We start from the raw sequence: 20,991 nt of genomic DNA on the forward strand, positions 1-20,991 counted from the left end.
GCACAGGGGCAATGGAACCAGAGTACTGCCTCAGGGATGACTGTGGAGGAAGAAGGGAGGGTAGATCTAAATACAGAAGAAAGATGCCTTTGTATGTTGAGGGTGGCTGAGAGGAAGGAAAGGTAGGAGGACTAATCAGAGGCTCTGCTGTGATTCATGTGAAAAATGAAAAGAATTTGATCTGTAGCAAACAGTGGTAAGAATAGAGACAATGAAAAAAAAAGTAGTTATTTAGAAGGTAGAATTCAACTGAACTTGGTGAATGACTAATTGTAGAAGGTAAACTGTGTGATTTCCAGGTTTCTTGTCTGGAAAACTCTTAAGAACATTAGAGGGAATACATAAGAAACAATACATTTTTAAAAAGGGAGGGTGATGAGTTCAGTATTGGTTCTGATGAGTTTGAAGTATTTGATGTATATTTAAATGGAGCTACACAGGAGACATTTAGTGCCTGAGAAAAAGGATCTGGGCTCAGCACATAAAATTGGGGGCATTAGCATTCTGGTAATGACTGGAAACCATGAATCACCTAAATAAGGGAAAAGGGATTAGAACATAATCCTGGAAAACTCAACATTTAAGGAGTGAGTAGAAAAAAAGGATATAGGAAAAGAGTATCCATTAGGGTAGGAAAAAAATAATCAGAAGATAATTGTGTAACCAAAATTAAAGGGGAGACAGTTTCGAGACAGAGGGAGTACTAGTTAAATGCTAAGGACAATTTACTTCAATCAGAGTAATGAAAATAAAACTAATATTTTGTACGTTTTAGTTACTACATTTATTTTTCTACTAATCAGATGTATCTTTATATTGTACACACTTCTGTCTCAGCTTGAGTTCTTTGACAGCGATATTGAGCAATCAGTCTATCAGCTTGTGCAAGGGCCAGAGCTTTTGCTTCCAAGAGATCTTGTAGCCTGCTTTCTTTGGACTGTAAGAAAACATACCATTAATCTTCCTCATTTACTGGAAAACATCTCTTAAAGCTTAACTGTTATACATAATTAAAATAAACTTGTACTCACAGCTAATGTGCATAGTTTCATCTCATATACATCCATTATGTTAGATATTCTCACATCATTAATCTGATCCTTTACCTGGATTTTAATAGAGTTAAAAAATCAGAAATTGTTAACGCTCAACAAAATAAAAAAATAAATGCCTAGCGTGAGACTAAATCACTGAAACTTAATGTCATATCAGGCAGGTCACAACCATTTCACTAACCTGGCTATTGCAAAAGAAAATCTGGGTAATATCTGATACTCTCGTGGAAATTTAAAGTACATTCAAGTCGGGGGTGGCATGGGGCGGCGGGAGGCTGAGCTGGTTAGGGGGGGACTAAGGGAAGATGACAGCCATGTTAAAATGTGCGAATTTTATGACTGATTTTTTCCTCTTTCCAACTTTCCAGAACACTGCCACTTTTTATAGTAAAAGATAAGGTTTCAATGATCAAATCTGCATCTAAAGTTGTTTAGATAAATGTTATAAGAAGGGCTGATAGGGGCTTCCCTGGTGGCGCAGTGGTTGAGAGTCCGCCTGCCGATGCAGAAAACACGGGTTCGTGCCCTGCTCAGGGAAGATCCCACGTGCCACGGAGCGGCTGGGCCCGTGAGCCATGGCCGCTGAGCCTGCGCGTCCGGAGCCTTGCTCCGCAACAGCAGAGGCCACAACAGTGAGAGGCCCACGTACCGCAAAAAAAAAAAAAAAAAAAAAAGAAGGGCTGATATTTAGTTGGTATGTTCCACGCAGAATCCTACTTAAAATGGCTATTTATCACTCACCACAACTCCAGACTGAAGCTTCTCTATTAATTCCTCAATGTTCAATCCAGGAACTCTATCTTTCAAAAGTGGAGGAGTTATACATTTTATTGATGTTGGAAAACCATGATTTAATGATTGCAAAGGCATTCTTCTGGGCATATGTTCTGTTTCCTGTTGTCTGTAGGTGTTGTTTGCTGCTATACTTTCTCCAAGTCTGAATGGGAATCAAAAAAAGAGAAATAATTATATAAAAATATAGCAAAAGGCAGAGTTGGTACAGAATTAGGGACTCAATGAGAATGGGTCTTTTGGGGAGTGCAAGTCTTCCAATATCTCTGAAATAATCTTGGAATCTATGATGAAGCAGGATTTGGGTAAATATCCTAAATTTACCAGAGGAAACTCTTTTCTACACACAACTCTTTATAATGACAACTCCACCTCTGGTTTGGAGGCATTAGAACTAGTTTCTGAGTGTGGATTGTTTGTAAAAATTAAATACAAAGTTACTGGTATTGGTAAGAACATCCTTCTAACCATGGGCAACATCATCTAGCCTTTACTTTTTCCTTTGACCTTCCCCTTTCTCAGTCAGTATGTTCTCACCAACCTGACTTCCATTCTGCCCCTGCCATTTATCCCATCTTGTTCCTGCCTCGGGGCCTTTGTACAAGTTGTTCCTTTACCTAGAACACTCTTCCCACTAGATCTGCATAGCACTGGCTCCTTCTTATCATCAGATCTCAGTTCAGACTCACTTCCTCGGGCCCTCCACCCATAGTGACATGCTCATTATGAAACATTTTGTAAACCTCATGACAAAAGGTCCCCTAATTTACTGCAATATTCAAAATGCCTAGAAGAAGGCCTGGCACAAGCTGGCCCTCACCTTATTTAAACATTTGTTAAATGTTTAAATTAAACAAACACACTCCAAAAAACCAAGCTACACACCTACCTACCCACCCATCGAGTATATAAATGCACCTTATTAAACTAAGATAATGTAAACATAGGCATAAATGGACATAAATAAAACAGCATAAGTGGACATCTGAGATAGTGTCCAAAGAGAAAATTACACGACACAAGACAGGGAGGGATGGCAAAGATACAGTGAAATGACAGGAAGGCTGCACATACAGAGACACAGGGTGAAACTCCACCTTTCAGTGAAGCTGAAGCTTTCTACTCTGAAGCATGGGGGATTTTGCTTCATGTCAGATTACCACAGTTGAAGACGCAAGCTACCACAAAATAAAGCAGCCTCATAGACGTCTACCTTGTAACTTGAGAAGCTCTCTATTTATCCATTTAGTTGTTAAAAAATGATAAAATGAAAGGAATTTCAATTACATGGTCTATAGGTCGTGTTTTCCACAGAATTAAATTATTAATTCTGAAAAATGAGTTTGCTCAGTCAGTTAACAGAAATAGCAGAGGTTGGGACAAGGTAGTTAAGTATTTTAGGTTTGAGGATCCACAGTCTTTGTTACAACTACCCAACCCTAACGTCGTAGCATAAATGTAGATGTAGACAATACAGATAGTATGAAAATGAATGGGTGTGGCTTTGTTCCAATAAAATTTTATTTATAAAAATAAGCTCCTGGGCCTCCCTGGTGGCGCAAGTGGTTGAGAGTCCACCTGCCGATGCAGGGGATACGGGTTCGTGCCCCGGTCTGGGAGGATCCCATATGCCGCGGAGCGGCTGGGCCCGTGAGCCATGGCCGCTGAGCCTGCGCGTCCGGAGCCTGCGCGTCCGGAGCCTGTGCTCCGCAACGGGGGAGGCCACAACAGTGAGAGGCCCGCATACCGCAAAAAAAAAAAAAAAAAAAAAAAAAAAAAAAAATAAGCTCCTGCCTGCTGTCTAGAGTTTGCTGACCCCTGGCATACAAGAATGTCTTACCACTTAACAACTGTCTCAGTTCATTCAAACCACTTTTGCAAATTCATTCATATAAACTACCTAAACTTATTAAAATTAAAGTAGAACCCTACTAGACATTTTATCAACCACTTAGTTTACAGACAGCACCGAAAATCTGAATTTTTTTCAAACCTAATTGCAAATATTCTCTTAATGTTTAAAATAGATGAACATAGTAGATAATTCTGCCTGGCCATTATCCCACTTTCTGATAGTAACAGATTTTTTTCTTTAGGAATCTCTTTCTTGGTAAACGACCCAGATCTGGTCAATGAAAGCGATGCTTAGACTTATCACTCAAACGGTTGGGAAAGGAAAACTCTTTATATGGAGAAACTAAACTGGTAGGATGTAAGCTTAGTACAGAAGCTACTATGTTAAAAAGAGGTATTGAGACAGAGAGGCGTAGCATCTGGATAATACATTTAATCACCTGGATGGATCTAGCTATTCCCTAAGTGGGTATACATCTGGCCTTTTGAATTGTGGGAATCAAATTTTTTTTAATTGAAAAACTTTTTTCACTTGAAAAATTACTATTACAATGAAGTCGTCAATTCACGAATTTTCAAATCTATCTATATTCAGGACTACTAAAAAAACATGGCAGGGTATTCCAGCACAAGAGATACACTGCAAATGATTATAACTCACACTAACGCAGGAAAATCTGGCAGTGGAGCAGCTTCCAATAATATTCCCAATCCAGACTGTACTTGTTCTCTACTGTCTGATGTTAAAGCAAAAGCCAAGGGAGTAATCAGGCGAGGATCCTAAGTAAATCAGAAACCAGAAAATAAAAGGCAGAAAGAATAAATAATGTCAGGTCTTTAAATAAGAGTAAGGTGAATAAATAAACCTAAATCATAAAATAATTCCAGGCAAATTTGAAAGTGTTTCTACCTGATGTTTGAATGTATTTAATTAGTCTTTAACTTGTTATAACTGTCTATACAATCAATAGTAAGGTTGGCTTAAAAAAATCTGGCAAAGGTTTTGAATGCTTTATTGTGCCTATGAAAATCATGTCTTAAATACTTTGAGTAATTTAAATATCACCTACAACTGACTGATGTTTTCAGTTATTGTTTTATTTTTCTAGCTACCATTTAAAAGAAAAACTAGCTAGAAGAACAAATGGCTAATCATTTCCAAATTAAAGTAAAAAATAAAAGTAAAATTCAAATTAACTCAATAAAAATTTTTAATTTAGTGAATGTAACAATTATACTTTAAAGTGTAAGTCCTTCATGCCAGTAAATTTTACATTAGTACTAAGCCTCAAATCATCTATTCTGAAAAAAATTTTTATTGACATAAAATCAGAGAAAAATACTAAAATATAAATCCTTTATAATTATCAACATTTTAGAATGCTAAGTGTTTTACAGGTACTCAAGTATAATCTAATGCCACAGAACTATAAGAGATGGATTTTATCTCCAAAACCCTCATGGTAACCCTTCATAACTCCTCCCATCAACAGGGATCATTATTTCTACTTCGTAGTCAGAAAACTGGAGCTCAGAGAGAAGTAACTTGCTCAAGTCTGCACTGACTAAGAAATGGTGGAGTCAGCATCTGAACCCCCATCTCCTAAGCACTGTGCTCTCAAAGTGTATAAGTAGACCCTGCCTAAGGATCCAGTTTTGGAGTCTACCCTGTCTATACAGGCACTGGAGACATCTGTGTTATTATAGTAACTTAATTCACATGTTTGTTAAATATCTGTTATAAGCCAAGTTTTGTGGATATCAAGGTAAACATCTAGAGCTCTTATTCAGCTACTATTATTGAAATCTGTAAGTTAACTATTTTCTGCACACCTCTTTAATTTTATTATCACTCACAATCAAGTTCATTTCTTCCAGGAGTCTCCCTCTTGTCTTAAAACTGTACCTCATCAACCCCAAACAAAAACAAACACCCCAGAACAAATACCATTCCCCCCTACCACAATGCCAATAGAAACAAATGAAGAAAACGGAAACATGACACCAAAAAGGAAAAGGCTGTGGAAGCACCGCTATCGTGAACATCCCATACTTTAGAGTCAGGAGCACTTATGTTCAATTCCTGTGAAACTACGTAAAATAACTGTGTAGTGAGAATATTATAGTTATGTAAGACAATTAACAATTTTTAAACTTCCTTCCAATGGACAGTTCTAAGAAAAACATTAATCTTCTAAAGATTAAGAATATTACAACAGAAACATATAATAGGAAACATTTATATATAAATCAACTTCAATATTTGAAGAGTTTAAACTCACCTGAAGGATTTTGTAGAAGCTTACTTCCATACCAGAAACCAACTGTTTAAGTTTGTTCATCAAATCAAGAGTTTTCAAAATTACCTCAGCAGCAAGTTTGCTTTAAAAATAAGTCATATTTAACTTAGATAACTCAAAAATTGCTTAGCTTATTTCTGTCCATACATCTAAAGAAAATAAAAACCCAAAACCTTTGTTCTTAAACCTCAAGAAGATTAAGCATTGTTTAAGAGAAGAAAAAATATCAGAGACAAACATCCTTATAACCCAAAGAGAACAAACTGGCATTAACAGTTTAAGTTTAGAGAGTGTTTCTTTTTCTAATCTCAAATACCAACAAGCTTCAACTTTCTGCTTGAAATTACTAGCAGCAATGGCAACATGACTCATTTAATTCTTAGCCTTGTCACTAATATATTAACAATAGAGAGCAACCTTAGGCAATACAGAATATCTAATATTTACTGAATGAATTATACTAAGCTGTTTTTCTCAGCCTTGTAATTGAAAAGGAGTACAAAAAAGTAAAGAGATAATTCTTGTTCTTGAGGAATGTAATTATTGACAGTTTTGACATTTATGGAAATTGGAACAAATCAGCGTTCAGCATTTAGCAGGTCCTCAACAAAGACTTGTTAGATGGACTTAATTTATGGGGGAGAAGAGGGATAAAATAATCTCATTACTACCAGTGAAAATCCACATTTAACCATAAGCCTTTACATGCTAAAGAAGAAGAGTTGTCTTTGTTATTAGAAATCTTCAGCAGTGATGGATCTTTCTTTGAAATAAAAACAATCCCTATGTTTTCATGCTTTTTCACTTCAAAATATAAAGTTAAATGAATATAAAAATACTCAGGCAATGTCAAAAAGGAGAATCACAACAAATTAAAATAAGACAAACCTAAACAATGAAAAATAAATCACAGATATTAATACCTCTGTTCAGAAGCATGTTATCTATGAATTAAACGAATTTAAAAAAAAATCATCATGAAAATATTTTTGTTAATTCTCTGTTATACCTTGGCTTAACAGAACATACCCAAGGATGACCCTCCAAAAGGAATGAGAATCATTACATCTTTTTTTTTTTTTTTTTGCAGTACACGGACCTCTCACTGCGGTGGCCTCTCCCGTTGCGGGGCACAGGCTCCAGACGCGCAGGCCCGGCGGCCATGGCCCACGGGCCCAGCCACCCCGCGGCACGCGGGATCCTCCCGGACCGGGGCACGAATCCGTGTCCCCTGCATCAGCAGGCGGACTCTCAACCACTGTGCCACCAGGGAAGCCCACATCTTTTGATTTTTATTACCGTTTTGCCATTTGTATTTCATAAACTTACCACAGTTCAGAATCTGCTACCTTTGTTCCAAACCCCAGATCAATCTTGCCATATGTAAATTGTTGCTCTATCAGAGTGGTACATTTCATAGTCGTCAGAATTTTTGCAATATGCATTTTTAGAGCATCATCTCCACACAGAGGTAAGTTTTGTTAAGGAACACAAACAAAAAATTCTCAAAAAAACCCCTTATATTTTTATAGCTCTTTACAGCTTTTAGGATGATTTCATACAAATTATTCTTGTTCCTGCAATTTGGGGTAATTATTGTTACATTAGCTCAATGACAGATTAGGAAACTAGAGCTCAGAGCATTTAAGTGACTGACAAGGGGCAAGAGATGGGACTGACATCAAAAGTTTCTGACTCAAAGGTAAAACAAGAAGGATCTGCTTTTCTACTGGATGTTAGCTTTTTATTAACAGATGTCACAACGGTTCAATAAATACTTGTTGAAATAAGGGAAGTTATTTTCTCATTTGTTATTCCTTACTTTCTCTTCCTGTACTGTAGTTAATTTGAATATCTATCATTTAAAAAGGGTTAAGTTTGGTACCATTCAATGAGAGAAGGCCTGAATATTTTAGATAGTATCTCTAAGGTCAAGCAAAATAATCATGTGTTTTTACAGCAGTGGCTTTCAACTTTGGCTGTATGTTAGAATCACCTGGGTAGTTTAAACAGTCAATCACAAACACTCCTCCACCCCAGGGTTTCACATTACTTTAATTAAATCAGAATCACTGGAAGTAATGTTCAAGAGTATTTTTAAATGTTCTCCAGATTATTCTAATACATAGCCAGAGTTGAGAATCACCGCCATCAAGAAAGAGAAAAATTAAGAAGCAGCAGCTCAGAGAAGAGATTAAAGAGATGCGGAGTTTGCTCTAGGGCAGGAAAAAGTTGAGCAAATTCTTGTTGCTCTGAAATACAAGGTTATCTTTTTTATAACCAAGTGTTAATGTCATCTTTATTGAAACATTTATAGAGGTGTTAATTTTTAAAACACAAGCTAAAAAACTAAGCTAAAATCATAACTACCAATCTTTCTTTCTTCTCTGATACACTCCATCAAAGAATGGCACCACACATCATCCAGGGGCAACAATTTGCATCACAAGAGAGTATCAGGGTAGTTATTTTAGAATATATCTCCTAATCTCAAATTATGATTAAAATGTACAGATCAAGTTTAAAGAGCATTTCTGGAAATGTTCTTTAGCTTAAAAGTTTTACACAGAAAAACAAGGGGAAAAAAGTCTAGGTAACTTTTTAAGAGACTCATCCTTGAATATCAGGTCTGTAAGTTTAAACTTGAGTTCAGTAATTCTGAACAGATTCAAGCATGAGAAATGACAAAATTATAAAGACAAAAATGCAGTAAATACAATTCTAAAAAAATAAGTAGTTAGTTTCCATGTTTACACTGAAGGATATTTAACAAAACTTCAATGGCCTTGACCATCCTTTCACATTTTTTCCTTATTAAGGCCTCATCTAGATCTTGTTCTGTGAACTGAAGCTGATCAAGGAGTGTAGGCAGCAGAAGGGTCACAAAACAGTCAGCTGAGGAACAGTTAGCAGTATCTATGACATCCTGGAGAATTAACCACCACCAATGATTAAAAATAAAAACAGAGATGGAATACAGAATGCATAAACGGTCATCACTGAACTGCAACACTCTTTACATTTCTTATACAGGTGATCCTTGAACAATGTAAGGGTTAGGGACGCTGACCCCACCATGCAGTTGAAAGTCTCAGTACAACTTAGTTGGCCCTGGCCTTCTGTATCTGTGGTTCTGCATCCACGGATTCAACCAACCTCATGGATTGTGTAGTACTGTAGTACTTACTATTGAAAAAAAAATCCACATATAAGTGGACCCAAGCAGTTCAAACCTATGTTGTTCAAGGGTCAACTGTAACTACTTCAAAAATTCTTTGACCTGTGTCTCCTATTTAAAATCTACCCTTTTATCCAGTTTTGAGGGCTATGATGACTTTTTTCTCAAATGGGACAGTAAGGTTTTGGGTTAATCGAATGCAAACAAGACTTTTTAAAGTGGACTGTATCTGTGATTTAAAAATTATTCTAAATTAAAAGTATGTACTGAAAACAAATATCCTGAATTTGCTAAATGTAATTACAATAACTAAATAACAGACACTGGTCTTAATACTTTACAACCACAAATAACTCCCATCAAGAATCTCAAAGCACTTTTTAAATGCAAAAACTGTTAACAGTCAAGATCAACATGAAACAGAATAATTTGTGCATAATCCTTAACAAATATATTTAATCACTCATAAACATTTTGGTTTGTGCACAGGATCCAGTCATGAGAGGGTAAACATTCTAGTAAGATACTGGGGTAGACAGAATGGGTATAAAAACAGGGAGAATAGTACAGAATACTAAATGACCCAGAGAGTAGAATCTACCAGAATGTAAAGGCCTCTATGGAAAGGATTTCTGTCTATATCCTAAGTACCTGGCATGCTCCACTCTATTTGACTGACTTAATCCAATGTTCTATATATCCATTCCATAAAGACAGTAGACAGTATCTACTGAGATGGAGAGACAATGTGACTACTGAAAGAAGCACAGTCATTCACCAACAACCCATACAAATCTTAGTCAATACCTTTACTTATTATACTGAAAGGAGTATATATGCTATTTAGTGAGAAAACAAACAAAATTCTCGCTAATATTTGTGACCTTGCCAGAAAAAAGAAATTCAGTAGCTGAATGGTAGAGAGTTTAGTGATTGAGAAGCTTTCCTGAAGTGTATGAACAACTGGAAGTTTATTATGAACATTTTACAAAACAAACTGTTCACTGAGAATCATAAAAGTGGAAAAGTCAATTTGTTAATCACTCTAGTACCTCAAATATTTCCTTGAACAACTCCAGTGCTAAAATAGAACAGTTTTCTGATCCATCCAAAGGTTGGCTTGACCAACGAAGTAGAGCTACAGGAGGTTCTAAACACTTAGAACGGCTTCCCAGAATGGTACTGCCAGATGGAGGTTGTTCAAATATCATCTGTGTAAGCACGTGGCGCAGCTGAGTCACTGAACAGAATGCAAGAAGTAATTCTAAAACCTGTGCAATATAAAGCCTTCATTAAATGTCAATTTCATTAGACTTGAATGCACAAAGCAACCAAAAAATGAAGTTGGAAATGATATACATTTTTAAATAAAATAAAATAAAAATTAAAAGTTGCTTCCAATTTTTCCGAGTATTATTTTTCAAAATGTGTCACTAGGTTCCAGGTTACAAATAAATTTGTTAATGGTAGTTACTTCTAATAACAGGATTGTGAGAGCCAAAGAAGAAAGGGCAACTTCAACTAATCTTATATACCTTCTACAGTACTTAATTTTTTTTCAGCACAAACATGTTGCTTCAAAAATGAAAAAATAAAATTAGTAATTAAGAATACCTGCTATCATGCTAAGATTTAAGAACTGCTATAAAGCATACTTTAGGATAATATTTAAAAGTGGCATCCCATAGCTTTAAAAGCTTAAGGATGGCTACTTCCATATTGTTTACACAGTGTGGCAATCAGCCCCTTAGCCTGCCTCCCTATTCTACTTCATTTCTTCCTTGCTTCATAACTGAACCATATTCCATTACATAGCATCCCACATCAACTTGTTTACTAGCTGTTAAGTTAAATTCTACCATATTTCATTTACTACCAACTTATCATTAAAAAAAATTATTGGTACCTCTCTGCCTACTCACTTATTTTCTACCTTTCTTCATCTGTTTCTTGTAAATGGCATATAATTGGGATTTGTGTTTTAATCAACCTGATAGTATCTGCTTTTAACAGAATGCAGCCCATTAACATTTACTATGTTACATATGATAAACTCTTTGACTTATTCTCTTTTAAATATAAATTGTAGTACTTGTTTTTGAATAGATAATACATTCTTTTGGTTCCAAAGTCAAAGGTACTAGCCTGACCTTTAACTACACTATCTGGAAGCAACAGACAATATTACCAGTTTCTTACTTATCTTACCAGAGATACGTTCTGCACATACAAGCAAATACTTCCTCATTTACACTTTCTCTGTAAGTATAACATACAGGGAAGTAAACATATCAATTACTACTGCAAAGCTAGATGTTTTCCTCAAAGTGAATACACCTGTATAACTAGCAACTAGGTCAAGAAAGAGAATTCCACTAAAACTCCAGAATCCCCTTGTGTCCCCTCCCAGACAATGCCCCAACCACTACTCCACATCAGATTTCTGACACCAGAGATTAATTTTATCTTAATTATTCTTGGATCTTTGCATTTCTGTATAAATTTTTCAATCGGCTTTCCAGTTTATATTAAAAACTCACATGGAACTTTATATATAAATAGAATCTTACAGTTTATACTCTTATATCTGGCTTCTTTAGCTTAGCATTATCTTAGTGAGATTCATTCACATTTTCGCATGCAGCTGCATTTCACACATTCTCATTGCTTATAGTATTCCAATGTATAAATATACCACAGTTTATTTCCACTGTTGATGGCATTTAGGTTGTTTACAAATCTTGGGTATTGGTAACAGTACTGCTATGTTTTGTACATGTCTTTTGGTGAACACAAGTATTCGATTCTTTGGGGTAAATATTTAAGAGTGGAATTGCTGGGTCATTGTTGTGTATGTCCTATGTTAGTAGATAATACGTTTTCATAAATGGCTGTACCAATTTTCGGCCCATGAATACAGTGACACCCTCTTTATATTTTTTACATTCTCATCTATGCTTGATATTATCCACATTTTTAAGTTTAACCATCTGGTGGGTATGTACTGGTATTGTATTACCATTTAAATTTGCATTTCCCTGAAGATTAATAAAGTTGAGCAACCATTTCATATTTATTGACCAATTCAAGTTTTGTTTTTTTTTTGCTCAGGTTATCTATTGGGTTCAGTGTTTTTTCTCACTTATAGGTACAAATTTTTAAATGATATACTTTAGATAAGAGTCCTTTGTTCAATATATGTATTGTAGATATCTTTTCCCGCTCTGTAAATAGTACCAGTTTTAAACTTTCATTTTCTATTTAACATTTTCTACATGTCTTTTGGTGAAATGTCTCTACTGGCTATATAGCTAGGAGCGGAATCTCTGTGTCATAGGTTGTACATGTGTTTAACAGGCACCGTGAAACAGTTTTCCAAAGGGATTATGCCAGTTTATGAAGATACAAGGAGGGTTCCAAAGTATCAGTAATGTTCTGTTTCTTGCTCTAGATACTGGTTATACGGCTGTGTTCATTTTGTAAAGGTTCAGAGATCTATGCACTTAGATTTTTCTGCACATTATAGTTTTTAAAAACCTTAAAACAAAAAGCTGTGTTTTTATATACCTTTGAAGAAGAATCAGGATCCTTTCCATTAAGAAGACCTAATACTTGATTAAGACATGAAGAAAAGTGTTCATACCTAGGTTCAAAATAAAAATATACATCAAGTGATAATTATGAAATTGATACATTAAAATGATTTCTATGTAAATCACACTGTTCAGATGTAAAACTGGTTTTGAAACCGATTAATCAAGATATGTATATTTTGGAGAATGACACAACTTTATTTACCTAAGACAAAGACTGAAACATACACACACACCCTTGTTATACTTTTACATTTCAAGTCAGGAGAGCAAAAAGAATGGGAATAAAGCACATGAAAACATTCTGATTTTAGTCTATTGTGAATCAGTAGAGTCCAAGTTTACTAAATCTAAAAAGGCAGTTTTGTTTATTACAAATACATCTTGGTTAAAAAAAAAAGTCCTAAAATTTGTCAGAGAACCATACCTGATAAGATAATCAGCAATTTTAGGATTCTTAAGAAGATCCATCAGTAGATCAACTGAATACTTTCTAGTTAGTGTGCCATCACCATTTATGAGAATATTAAATATTAGTTGAAAAGTCTGATGAATGTTTCGAGCATGGAACAGCTTAAAAACAAATCAGGAAAAGTATATTATACAAAAAAATTTAAGTTGACCATCCTAAAACTCAACAAAGAGTCTCAATGACTTTTAAAGTATCAGAGAATATAAACTTCAGAATTGCTTTCGTAAATTGCAAAAAAAAAAAAAAAAAAAAGAAAGAAAAAAATTTACCTTTTCCCCAACCTCTTCGTTTAATGTCAAACTGGATAATATTGAAAGTGCAAACACAACCACAGTTAAACTACTATGGGCCAGGAAGCTTATAAGAGTTCGATAAAAAGATTTCACATTATTCTGAGGAAGAAAAAAATTTTTAAATAAATTAGAATTTAAAAAATTATGAGTCTTACATTTTGTTTTAGAAAGTATATCTTACACAGAGTAGGTAAACTTTTATTAAACATTATCAACTTAAGAGATCATTCAAGGAGTAAGATGATACTTTCACATACTGCTTACAGTAGTATAGACAGGTACAATCTAAGTGAAGAGCAGTGTGTAGTCATGGGTTTATGAGCAAATGTTTACCTTCCTCAAACAGTTCCATGGCTCAGAATAACCTCCACCAACAAAATAAGACCAGGTCAGAAAAATCCAGCACATGAGCAAATGAGATATTATTTAATTTACAACAAGTAATACTGAATATTGCATAGCAAGGGACCTGTTCACAAAGCACCTTAAAGAATCAATGAACTTTCCTGATTTAATATATTCTAACAGTGGTTCAGTTAACCTCACTTGAGTGCCTTCACTTATCATGAGTACTAGTAGTGATGTTAGGCACTTACTCATAAATCTTTCTGGGAGAGCTGTAATTGCTTTTGTGGAAATACAAGAGTGAGGTAAATGCAACTGCCATTGGCGTATCTCCCTTTTTTAAAAATAAATTTATTTATCTAGTTATTTATTTACTTATTTTTGGCTGCACTGGGTCTTTGTTGCTGCGCATGGGCTTTTTCTCTAGCTGCTGTGAGCAGGGGCTACTCTTCATTGCGGTGCACAGGCTCTAGGCACGTGGGCTTCAGTAGTTGTGGCTCACGGGCTCTAGAGTGCAGGCTCAGTAGTTGTGGCGCATGAGCTTAGTTGCTCCGCAGCATGTGGGATCTTCCCAGACCAGGGCTCGAACCTGTGTCCCCTGAATTGGCAGGCGGAGTCTCAACCACTGTGCCAACAGGGAAGCGCCATGTCTCCCTTCTATCAGCAAAAAATAATTTAGTATTTCTTGTATTATTCAATATGACAAATAATGGGATGCTACGGAGAAGAAAAACTTTTAGTATTTAACATTTTTATTTTTTTATTTTTTATTTTTTTTTCTTTTTGTGGTATGTGGGCCTCTCACTGTTGTGGCCTCTCCCGTTGCGGAGCACAGGCTCCGGATGCGCAGGCCCAGCGGCCATGGCTCATGGGCCCAGCCACTCCGCGGCATATGGGATCCTCCCAGACCGGGGCACGAACCCGTATCCCCTGCATCGGCAGGCGGACTCTTAACCACTGCGCCACCAGGGAGGCCCTAACATTTTTATTAACTCTTAACTTGTCTTAACTAAACATGTATGAAGGCTGGAATACGTCAAGTTATTTATATGTCAATATGATTCTTTGTTAACTTTGATGGGTCAGCTGGATAACAGAGGAGAATTCTTGTAAAATTTTTTTTAAGAAAAAGGTGGAAAAAATTTTCTTTAAGCATAGAGGCCACCACAAAACTAGAGAGAAACATTTTATAAACTTCTTACCAAAGTCTTTATGTGAGTTTGAACAGAAAGAATGTGCCGACAAAGATTTGCCAATAATCCTAGACAAGGCATTGTCAACTCATCTTCAGAAGACTGACTGTTGTTTTAAGAAAAACAGTAAAAGATAAAAACATTAGGTTCCTTCTAAATTACTCAAAATTAAATAGTCATTTACACATTTAAATTCCTTCCTTTTTCTAAGCAAAGAAAAATCTGATTAACATGTGAAGACTGCCAAGCTTTGAATAGTACTGATCATTTATTTCATGTTTTGAAACTAAATGATCCTACTCAATTGCAGCATACAAATAATAGAAATAATTGTCAGAGTAACCATGTGCTATCTCATCAGTATATTCTTTGGTCAATAAGATTAAATATAAACATAATTTTCAGTTTCAATAAGTTTTTCTCTCTCAATCAATTCATTTCATAAATTTTTGTTATAAAAATTAAAGCTGCTTTACACCATTTGATCCTTGAAATCATCTAAGAGGAATAAATAAGAATCAGCCTCACTCAGTTTAAAAAGTTGGAAAAACTTATTTAAGAAAAATAGAACTATTACACGGTTTTAGTTAAACCAGTAGATTATTTGGTTACACGTTTGGTTGCATACTCACATATGATCAATCAGAAATGTAATTAATTCATCTATATTGGCACCAGAATGCAAAATCTTGACGTTATATGTTAACCTCTGCAGAAGCTGAATGCACTGAGAATAAGAAAATAGCAGTGAATATAAACATATAAAAACACATTTGTGAGCTCACAAGAATGAACTGTGCATATTCTGAGCATGTAACCATTTTAGGAGGCGTTTAGAGCAAGAACTTTTCCATATCTTAAAAAGGTTCTATCTTCACATACAAGTGATGAGACCTTAAACATACACAAGTAATGAGACCTTAGAGTTCATCTCCTGATTCACACATTTCTATATATTCTCTCTCAAACAGCATCTTGTCATCACCCTGGCTCACTTAATCATCTTAAACTTATATGCAAGTTGAAACACATATTCTATCAATTCTAAGATAGATATTTTTCTTATTTTATCATCTTTAAAATTGCATATCAGGTTAACTTGCAATGTTTTTCTTACAACTGATGGCATATTAGGTTGAGAAATATTATGGGTATAAGAGCTTTGAGTCTATGCTAAATAATACCAAATCTGTAGCTTCAGTTTTTGTAGAATGTTTCCTCAATAGATTGAGACTAGGTGCCAACTCAAATTACAATTTTAATATGAATAGCTTACATCTCAAAATGCTGACATCTGTATTTATAAGCCTGTCAAAATAGTCATAATCTGGATATTTCTTAAATTATAGTGCTAGATGTGAATAAAATTCTCTTCTTTAGAAACTCTTAAATAGTAGTACATGTGTGACCAACCAGCTTTTAAATTTATTAATGGTGAGAATTGTGCCTAATCATGCGGTATTATACCAGCATATAGTACACTGTAAGCCAGCAGTTTACAATAGATACTATCAATTTTGATCTGAAAATAAGGAAGGAAGAATAAGCATTAAGTGGAAAGTACTGTGTGGGTGTGCATACCTGCAAAAACACTGAATCATTGTGGCAAGTACTGCTCCGACAAACCACTCCTGCTAGCACACTATTCAGGCTGTATGTATTCTGAAGACAGTCTCTGGTTTCATTGTCTACAGCTGTAAGTTAAAACAAAATGACACAAGATAGATCATTTTTAAAAATAATAATTTAAAATTTATTTCATATTAAATTTACCATTACATAAAAATATCAAATATGATATGGATATTTTGTTTACAAACACCTTCCAATTCAGAAATTTAACCATGGTGGCTATTATATTGGACAACACAGATATAGAACATTTTCATCATCTACTGGACATGCTGCTCTATGTTATCACTTCTGTATCACTGGGTTTTTTTTTTTAAATAAGCATGTATTAATTTTATAATCACACAGAGAAATATCTCCCCTCCACCCCCAAACACAAATCTAGAAAAAAGTAACAAATGAATGAAAATTTTAAAACTAAAGGTAAGGTAGGGAAAAATAGAAAAAGTAACACTTGCATTTTTAGCCTTAGCTCTAAGTTCAGTGTAGTCTATCAAAAAAGGATGATGTTTTGATCACTAGCTACGACTTTCCAGAGTGCTGTAGTTCACACTGACATTATGTACATGCATTTTTAAAAAAAATTCAAAAATAGGCCTGCATTTCCCAAGGTACATTCTTTTCTGTAGACCACTGAACCCTTGATATGCTTCAGATTCTCTGTTCCAATAATCTTAAGAAAGCCTGCATATAATTTTCCCTTTTCAAGAGATCCACAATACAAAATAGTTCTGAGAGGTCCTGCAATGAAGAAATCTTTTGAATGTGAATCATTCTCCAAAAGATTCTATAACTAAATCTGCCCTTTAAAAAAATACTAAATTCATACATCTTCTAAAAAATAAAAAAGAGAAACTAATACATTACCTAGTTGAGATAGCAAACTGATGATACTTAAGATCAGTGAAGCACTTATGTTTGGGTCTTCAAGTAGCTCTACAAGGCAACTTAAGCATTCACTTGGTAGTATCTGATTTGATGTAAACAATCGGGTGAGCTTCTGTCCAGAAATTACCTAGAAAAGAGTCATTAAAATGTGTTAGTTAGGGCTTCCCTGGTGGCGCAGTGGTTAAGAATCTGCCTGCCAAGGCAGGGGACATGGGTTCGAGCCCTGGTCTGGGAAGACCCCACATGACGCAGAGCAACTAAGCCCGTGTGCCACAACTACTGAGCCTGCACTCTAGAGCCCGCGAGCCACAACTACTGAGCCCATGTGCCACAACTACTGAAGCCTGCGCGCCTAGAGCCCATGCTCCACAACAAGAGAAGCCACTGCAATGAGAAGCCCGCGTACTGCAACCAAGAGTAGCTCCTGCTGACTGCAACTAGAGAAAGCCCACGCGCAGCGACAAAGACCCAATGCAGCCAAAAATAAATTAACAAAACAAAACAAAAAAGAGCCCTCTTTAAAAGTCATGAGGGACACAAAATAATTTTTTTTAAAAAGAAAATATTAAAAAAAGAAAAAATGTGTTAGTTAAGAATTGGCAATTTTCACTTCTCCATTTCAAATAAAAATCCAGTTCTTCCAAAGTGCCATTGCCACACTCTTTCCCAATTTAGAAAATTCATACATGTTGTTCCCTCTGCATGGAAGATCACCTATCCCTTCACTCACTAACTAATGTAATCATTCCAGTCTCAATTTTGTTTCTTCCACTGAGCTTTCTCTAATCCTCTTCCACTAACTAGGTTAGGTTTGCCTGTTATACTATCCTATAGTACATTACACTTTTATTTGCTAAGTCAGCAAGCTTTTGCCAACTTAGCAATATTTATCCTCCCCACTACACTGATCACTCCACGAAGGCATAGACTACAAATCAACATTCTACTACCAATATATTTACCGAATAAATGAAGTCCATCTTCTTTGAGGGAGGCAAATGGAAAGTGGAAAGCAGCTAAATCCAAAGGCTTATTCATGGGATTAACTATGTGAGTATTCCTTCTGCTCCCTACCAGACAGTACCTAAGCCCAGAAGTTAAAGATCACAAAGAAGGAAGTTAAAAAAATTTTTTTGAGTAGGCAGGTCAGGAATTAAAAAAATTTATTATTTGTTATTTCACTATTTACTCCTCTCATAACGCTATAAACGTACCACCTACTAGCACCACCTCCCAAAAGGGTAAGCTGGGATGAGGGCTGGGAACAGTTGTCAGACAGCCACTTACTTTCAAAATGCTTTATGAATATTATTCATTATTAAGCAAATCTTTTCTATAAAGATAAGAAAACCATCATTTACTTTAGGATTAGATTATATCTGTTCTAAACGTTTTTATTCTTAAAAGACTTTTTTAAAAAAGACTATAATCAGAATTGTTTTAACATCCCTCTATCTTTCTTTTCTATATCCCTTTTATACCCTTGCCCAGATGTCAGTTTTTCTTGTAAAGCTTTGCTAAGAGATCTTCAGAATATCTGTTCCCACAGAGTATGTATTTTAACGTTAAAGTAAAAGTCTATCAGACTGAAAAAACAGGTCCAAAGGTGAAATTAGATACTGACAGTAAATATTTTGAGGTAAGGAACCTTCGGAGCATTGCCCTTTTGCCTGCTTATACAGTTAGCTCTCTAAAATATTAAGACATCTTCTGCTTTAAAACAATTTCCCTAAGGACTGGACCTGTATTTCAACAACATAAGTATTCTAAGATATAATAATTATTTATTATAAGGTAAAATTTTAAAAAATCACTTTGCATATTTTCCTCTTTACTCATACACACTGAATGCAATGTTTTAATGCAAATAGGACTTATTTCAGTAATAACTAATACTCTGGCACTTACTCTGGCCTGGCTATTGTTCTAGGTACATTATATATGTTAATTCCTTTCAGCTTCATAATAAACCTGTACTAATTGTTTTACAGATGAGTAAACTGAGGCACACATAATAGACAGCGGTATAAATGGGATTCACTGTTCCTGAATCCCTGCTCCATAATCATTACATAAGATTACTGCTGTGAAACACCGTCAAGAATGAGACCAGGGCTTCCCTGGTGGCGCAGTGGTTGGGAATCCGCCTGCCAATGCAGGGGACACAGGTTCGAGCCCTGGTCTAGGAAGATCCCACATGCCACAGAGCAACTAAGCCTGTGTGCCACAACTACTGAGCCTGCGCTCTAGAGCCCGCAAGCCACAACTACTGAGCTCGCGTGCCACAACTACTGCAGCCCGTGTGCCTAGAGTCCGTGCTCCACAACAAGAGAAGCCACCGCAATGAGAAGCCCACACACTGCAATGAAGAGTAGCCCAAGCCCGCATGCAGCAACAAAGACCCAACACAGCCATAAATAAATAAATAAATAAATTTATATATATATAAAAAAATGAGACCAGCTCAGCTCTGCTGATCATTAAAAAAATCCAAAGCTAAGGTTCTGCAAGAAGACAAAAATACTGCAGCAGAAGCGCAGCAGGATAGCAGAGTGAATGATCGTTCACATGATAACCATCTATCACCCTTTGTATCCTCAGATGTTGCTCTCATGAGGTTGCTCTCATGAAGTCTCATGAAAAACATTCACCATTAACACTGTCAACCAAGAGTTAAAATTTAAAAATCTGAGAGCACCAAGGAGTGGTGTGGATGAATGACAGCAAAATTCACATATTGCTGGTGGGAGGATACATCAGTATAACTTGTGGAAAACTGGTGTTTCAACCAGAACTGAACATAAACTTACCCTAAGACCCAGCAATTACACTACGAGGTATATAAGAGAAATGAATATAAACATCCACAAAAAAAATGTGTAAAAATGTTTATAACAGAGTTACTCATAATTCCACCCAGAACTAGAAACAACCCAGATGCTCATGAACAGGATATATATATACTGTGGTACCTCTGTACAATGGAATTCTAAATAGCAATAAAAAAGAATGAAATACTGGCGCATGGGCCACATGAATAACTTTTACAGATTATATTGAGAGGAAGAAGCCAGACACAAACGTACATGTTAATCCACTTATCTGAAACTTTAGGGATAGTTGAAAAACTTATAAGGTGTTGGAAATGTTCTCATACGACAGGTGGTAGCTACTTGATTGTACACTTATGTTTAAAAAAAAAACTATCAAGCTCTTCACTTAAGATTAATGCACTTTATGTAATGTATGTATGTTATCTCTCAATTAAATGGCAGAATTTTTGGTAAACCTCTTGAAAACTTTGGGAACACAGTACCAAGAAGCCAAGCTCCAAGCCCCAAATTTCTTTGAAATCTCTTTCAATTCATGATAACACCCTGTTCAGATTCACAACAC

General features: G+C 35.6%; 1 protein-coding gene across 2 annotated transcripts in view; it reads right to left on the reverse strand.

Moving 5' to 3' along the window:
• Positions 1–20,991, reverse strand: part of CIP2A (cellular inhibitor of PP2A) — a 47,750-nt gene that overhangs the window by 25,113 nt on the left and 1,646 nt on the right. For both annotated transcript variants that reach the window (XM_060098766.1, XM_060098765.1), the window contains exons 2-16: positions 17,575–17,722; positions 16,657–16,769; positions 15,708–15,802; positions 15,085–15,181; positions 13,514–13,636; positions 13,200–13,345; positions 12,747–12,822; positions 10,232–10,450; positions 8,768–8,927; positions 7,331–7,472; positions 5,984–6,083; positions 4,363–4,481; positions 1,797–1,992; positions 1,032–1,106; positions 827–937 (exon numbers count right to left, since the gene is read on the reverse strand). In XM_060098766.1, the coding sequence (XP_059954749.1) occupies positions 827–937; positions 1,032–1,106; positions 1,797–1,992; positions 4,363–4,481; positions 5,984–6,083; positions 7,331–7,472; positions 8,768–8,927; positions 10,232–10,450; positions 12,747–12,822; positions 13,200–13,345; positions 13,514–13,636; positions 15,085–15,181; positions 15,708–15,802; positions 16,657–16,769; positions 17,575–17,722 (1,920 nt within the window). The remainder of the gene's footprint in view (positions 1–826; positions 938–1,031; positions 1,107–1,796; positions 1,993–4,362; positions 4,482–5,983; positions 6,084–7,330; positions 7,473–8,767; positions 8,928–10,231; positions 10,451–12,746; positions 12,823–13,199; positions 13,346–13,513; positions 13,637–15,084; positions 15,182–15,707; positions 15,803–16,656; positions 16,770–17,574; positions 17,723–20,991) is intronic.

The sequence above is a fragment of the Mesoplodon densirostris genome, chromosome 5 (genome assembly GCF_025265405.1).
Source record: "Mesoplodon densirostris isolate mMesDen1 chromosome 5, mMesDen1 primary haplotype, whole genome shotgun sequence".
Taxonomy (NCBI): Eukaryota; Metazoa; Chordata; class Mammalia; order Artiodactyla; family Ziphiidae; genus Mesoplodon; species Mesoplodon densirostris.